This window comes from Dendroctonus ponderosae, unplaced genomic scaffold (assembly GCF_020466585.1).
Source record: "Dendroctonus ponderosae isolate FM_Combo_2020 unplaced genomic scaffold, Dpon_F_20191213v2 Dpon_F_20191213_9, whole genome shotgun sequence".
NCBI lineage: Eukaryota > Metazoa > Arthropoda > Insecta > Coleoptera > Curculionidae > Dendroctonus > Dendroctonus ponderosae.
In genome coordinates, this window is record NW_026019116.1 from 5,423,122 (window position 1) to 5,428,982 (window position 5,861).

The 5,861-nt window shown below is 41.9% G+C and overlaps 1 protein-coding gene across 5 annotated transcripts in view; it reads right to left on the minus strand.

Moving 5' to 3' along the window:
* Positions 1 to 5,861, minus strand: part of LOC109541749 (cyclin-dependent kinase 14) — a 34,949-nt gene that overhangs the window by 21,882 nt on the left and 7,206 nt on the right. For 2 of the 5 annotated variants that reach the window (XM_048669639.1, XM_019910679.2), the window contains exon 3: positions 1,281 to 1,394. The exons of 1 other annotated variant lie outside the window; for it this stretch is intronic. In XM_048669639.1, the coding sequence (XP_048525596.1) occupies positions 1,281 to 1,359 (79 nt within the window). In that variant the 5' untranslated portion in view covers positions 1,360 to 1,394. Of the gene's footprint in view, positions 1 to 1,280; positions 1,395 to 1,745; positions 1,996 to 4,480; positions 4,981 to 5,861 lie in introns of those variants that run through there. 2 more of the 5 variants (XM_019910682.2, XM_019910680.2) reach the window with 2 other exon arrangements.

Genomic DNA, 5,861 nt, shown 5'->3' on the forward strand with positions numbered 1-5,861 from the left:
GGAGGGTCACGACCCCCATGTTCCCCCCCTGGATCCGCTCTTGCCTCTACCTCTGTTAAGTTTGAAGAATCCGACTGCTTAAGACAGAGTGATAAAAATTCGCAAAAATCGATTTAATGTGCGTCAATAACCAAATTTTCGAGACATAGATGAAATTGAATCTCTTGTATCCAACGAACCCAAAACCAATTTTCTATTTCTGCTCGGTTTGTGGAAACCTACCGATAAAGACAGAAGAACAAGCGCGGTTAAATCCAAACCGAACATTTTGAAAAAAAAATGCCAAAAATCAATTTCGGTTGGGACAAAAGCCAAATTTTCGGTTTTTATGGTAAACTAAGCCATGGTGTTTTTGCTGACTAGGGCCGAATTTCAATAGTTCGATAACCAGAATCTAATCGGTATCACAACAGCGAATTATAAACGGATTACCACGAAATTTAATCGGTTTAGTAAGGGAATTGTCCGACTATCGAGTTGGGGAATTATAATAATAATAGCGGAACTATCCCTCGTTAGACCGTTATTTGACGAGGGGTTTGTCCAATTAGGAAATGATGATCTGTTGTGTGCCAGACGACGAACAAACCGGTTCGGTTTGGTGAAAGACTGGATCCACATGAAAACCCCACCAGATCCACGTGAATGTGAAATATAAAAACGGGAATTTTTCCTAATCCCTAAAGCTTATTCTGCTGATTAGTTGCCGCCCTCTTCAAAGCCCACAACAGCGCTTATCTTCCATTGTCATTCCGATAAAACATAATCTCCAGCTATTTGTTGAAAATTACATACTTTTGGGTCCACGCCATACAGGGCGGACTCCCAGTGCTTCAAAACTGATCGCATTTGAAATAGAATCATTACTCAAACATATCGGGGCCCTTCAAACCTTCAAAGACTGGCGTTTGGTGTGCAGTTCCAAACAACAGACGGTTCGAGTCATCGGTGGCACATTAGAAGAGTGCGTCCATTAATATCGAATTGGATACATCAGGGCGCCAGATAAGGAACGAGAATATTAAGAGCTCATAAATCATACTTTGCGGTAATTGGAAAAATCTGTCAGGCCGGGAAATGGAAAATGAAATAAACAGTCGGAACGGATGATCTGGAATGGGGGGCAAAATCGAAAACGCCTTATCACAGCAGTTCACTTGACTGTGATGATACAACGCGCAAATATAACTGTTAGTTTTCTGGGGTGGTTCAAACTGCGGGTTTCTTTCCAACTTCAAAATGACCGCAATAAACTCAAATACAAATCAGTTATCACTTACATAATCGTCCGAAGGAGTGGGACAGCCTTTTCCTGAGCTTCTGCATCCGTGAAAGGGCGCCGCTCTTCTTCTCTCGCATTGTGACTCCTGCACACGTGGGCAGGCCTGGTACTCCTGCAACAACAAAAAAACCCACTAGTTCAATCACTTAATCAATACAGTGCAAAAAGGCTTGAACAGTCAATAATGTCGTTGTCCCGATAGGAATTTCATCCAAACGTTTCGCCAGCACGCAGGGTTAGCATCCTCAGCCTGTTCAAGCCTTAACCAACTCAACGTTTCATTGGGGCAACACTTAGCAGCCCGCTCTGGTATATCGGCAAAACTCAACAAGGACACGATGGTCTCCATGCCAACCGCTATGTTGGTCTCGCTCTTGACCAAAGCACAATTATACGATTGACCTACGAGGGTCAATCAATAGTAATAAGTCCTGCCGCCAGTTCAATTCAACACTAAAGCTACCTTTTTTGATTGAGCAACGAGTTGAGGACCGCCTACGGATGTTGCTCTCGCTTTTCCACAACCGAAAGCTGAAAAATCGTCTAAAACCGGCGAAACTCATAGTTTTGTTCGTCAATCACACCATCACACACAAAGACACACATGTATTATTAACGCGGACTAAGTGGATGGAGTGTTTTTGGACAGCAAGATTCATCCACGTCGAATTATAATCGAGCTGAACGAAACTGAACCAGAAATCTCGTATCAACGACTTATTTGTTTATAGATATCTGGAGATAGGAGAAATAAATAAAACTGTAGTAATTGCGTTGCGGATAAGTAGGTGAATCAAGCCGTAGAGGAGTCATTTATTGCACAAATGCACACTCTCCGAACGATTAAACAAGCAAATGAACGTTCGAGAGTTGTTTCAAAGAAAAAGTTTAATAAACACCACTTAGACATGGAGCCTAATTGGACCAATAAACGTTTGGACAAATAGACGATGGGATCGTATTTTCGTGTATTATTTAGATGTTAAATATTTGTTTGCAGGTTTATTGGCACCATCGCTAAATGCGACGCGAAACGCCAATCGATCGAATCAAACTCAAGTGGATTTTGGATGATGATGGGAAGCGAAAAAATGGCAAAAAATTGTGAATTTGATTAAACCACTCACTGATAATTTTAATGCGACTCTTCCTCAAGTGGAGGGAAAAAATCGCGCTTGTATCTCTTTCAGTTTGGGGGCGACGAAATTTTGAAAAATTCTCAAAAAACTGTTAAACTGAAGCCAAACTCGCTGAACAACTTAACAAGACTCTTCCTCATGTTGAGGACAAAACACGCCCTACATCTCTTGTAGTTTGGGAGCGACAAAATTTTAGTTCCAGGTTGAAGCACAAAAAACTCAACTTGAAATTTTGAAAATTTCTGAAAAATCGGTTAATGGCCCAATTGAAGCCAAACTCAACCAGCATCTTAATAGGGCCCTTCCTCATGTTGAGGCAAAAAATCGCACTTCTGTCACTTCTAGTTTTGCAATGACGTTTTAATTACGGACCGAACTTTAAGAATCAAGTTGAAACTTTCAAAATTTCTCAAAAGCCTCTTAGTAGCCCGTTTGAAACCAAACCAAACAAGCATCTGAACAGGACTCTTCCTCATATTCAAGCGGAAAATCGCGCTTCCGTCTTTACTAGTCTTGGAGACACACTTTTTTGAATTCCGGACTGATTGAAAAAAAAACAGAATGTGAAACTGAAAATTCCTCCAAAATCCATTAGTGGCCCGATTGAAACCAAGTAAACTCAACTCACTAAATACACACATTCAAAGCGAAAAACACCATTATTAATTAGACCCCAGATAAGAATTTCTTCTAATCCGAACGACAAACAGTCCTTTAACGAAATCTTGCACCAATATTGACCCAAAAAATAAAAACGAATTATCTACAGATGTTGAGGTAGGTTCGAATCTTCATTCTTCCTTATCAAAATCGGATTCAATTCGCAATGTTTGAATGAGTTAGTGGCAAAATATGCAGGAATTCAGTGGTGATGGGTTGAAATGAAAGCCTGCTTGGTTGGTAACGAGTAATTTTCACACACAAATGAAGCAATTTTCCGCTCGATGCCTCATAAGCTGGGGCTTCGTTAGTTTACCAAATAAAAGTGCCGCGTATGAATCATCCTCGTTCCGACAATAAGTTGCATAATGAATGATTGCCGCCCATGTGGTGGGACGTCGGTAATTAATTGGTGTAATTGCTTCCTAACGTCGTCAATTCTCTTCAAAACCACGTAAATGCACGTACTTTCTTTACCAAAACAGCCAGAATGATTGGAATTCATTAACATTCATTAACACCGTTCTCTTTGCCCATTCGAGGCCTTTTCAAGTCGTCGCTTTTGGCAAAAGGAAAAACTGCACGAAAGTAAATCACCGGAAGCTGTTTCTTTGCTTGACAATCAGTTTTAGACTTTTACATTGGTTGAACTCCGCGCTCATTGACTACTTTTATCGGCTTTCGGACTAGGAGATTTCATCAATCTGCTAAACAAAAACCCATCGAAAACCAGTCAAACAACTGCATTTGCCGTTAAAGTTCCACATTCCGTTCTACTGACTTCATGCAGCTTCAGGTCGACAATAAAGGGAAACTTTTGGCTCGCAGCCGGAAACTTCCCCGAAAAAGACACGTCGAAAACAAGAAAGTTAATCTTCGAAACTGCAGTGCCGCCGTAAAACGGGGCTAGTTTCCAGTGAAACTTCTGTCGCAAATAAAGCCTGGAATGGTCAACAAGATGGAGAAGGGATTTGGATAGAATGACGCCGCTCACTTGAATAATTCAACAGCAGCCAACCGATTTGAGTCGGCTTTAATAGTTTATTCAATTAATATGCTATTGATGAATCAGCAGTCGACAATGACTGTTTCACTTCCTATCGGTGTTGGGAAGAATACTGAACTTTGTCCAGATATGGAAGTAATAGGGTCGAATAGAGAGAAACGACGTTATAAGTTAGGCAGACAGAGACAGGAACCCCACCAATTTTGACAACCATTAACCTGAAAACACCCATCACTGTCACATTGACAAGTTGAGTGTATCTGCTCTTTCACTTGTACGCATGGAAGTTTTAAAAGACAAAGAGATTGGCACAATTTATCGCTGTTTTAAACTGTGTTGATCTTGATTTGGAGGCATCCTGATCCGGCTGCAAAAAATACCACTAAATATTACCTTTTAAAACCAGTTTGTTGCTGTTGTTGAACAAACACAGAAAACACTTAGGCCAAGAAAGTTTTTTCGAGCAGTAAACCTGAGTTGCGTGAGATTCAAGCAGTGAATAATGGCATCAGCAGAAGGCACAGGTCATTGTCATTCAACGTTATCAATGTGGATTCAGCACTGAGTAAGCGACGAAACACGAACCGGAAGTGTTTTATCTGGCTGCCACTGTACAGAGCAGTTTTCCTTGTAATTGGACAAAACTGCTGCTGAATCAACCCACGACAAATTTGCGCTCATGCACCAACTGGTGGCATTTCATTCAGCAAACACGTTACGTGTTTCCTTTCTCTTTGTCTGCAGTGCGGGGAATTTTACGTAATTTAATGAAAAACAATGCGTTTGTTATTAAATTTGCTATTCGAGCCACGTTATCGAACAAAAGAGGCGACAAAACAGAAAACAGCAAACGGCGCGAGCGGACCCGCCAACCTCAAACTAACCGACCAAGGCAGGCCGTGATTAAAATGTTTCCTCGTCTAGTCACCCGTGCCTAATGTTTTCGTTGTTTTTTGTTCTTTCCTACATCAAGCTGGTACAGAGAGAAAAAGGACGACACGAGAACGTCCGTCGTGGCTTGATTGAACTGGGGGGAAACTGAATAGACGAGTTCGCGCTCGTAACGGACCACGAATGAATGCCATGATGACTAAGCGAAGGGATGAAAAGTGGTGCGTACACTGTGGGGGTGGTTGGGGAAAGCGCAAACGCAATTGGGGAATGAAACGCCACGCTGAACCAACCAACTATGTTGCTGAATTGAATTTAAACAACTCAAAGTTTCAACGGTCAACGGCCTGGGGATGCTACTATAGGCTGACTTCATGTCTTAAAATAACTCAAGTGGCAACCATAACGTTTTCACCTTGGTGCAATCTGGTACCAAATCGGTCGGGTCGGCACAAGAACACCTATGCTAATCGCACTCCTTCGGAAGTTATGTAAGACTTGTTTAGTCCAAGGCGAGACGACTTAGATCTGGATGAACAACCGGCGAAATCGTTCAATTGGTCGGTGAAAGATGTTGCAAGCCCACCCTCATGCAACAAATGCAGAAAACTGGTGAACGGCTACACTATTTTTAGAAAAGACCGCTCGTAAATGGCTTGAGTGGCTGGAGGGCTCTATTTTAGGACTTTATAGGGTTGAAAACGCCATATGGCAAGCAGGACATCGGCATTAAATACAGCCGCATGAACAGTTTTTCTTCCAAATCCAACTTCCTGTGAAGGAGTTTGGTGCACATCGTCTGTAGTGTTTTGAGGATTGTTCCCGTCTCATCTTTCAGTCTCAGATGAACTCGGCAGTGAAGCAAGGGCGGATCCAGGGGGGG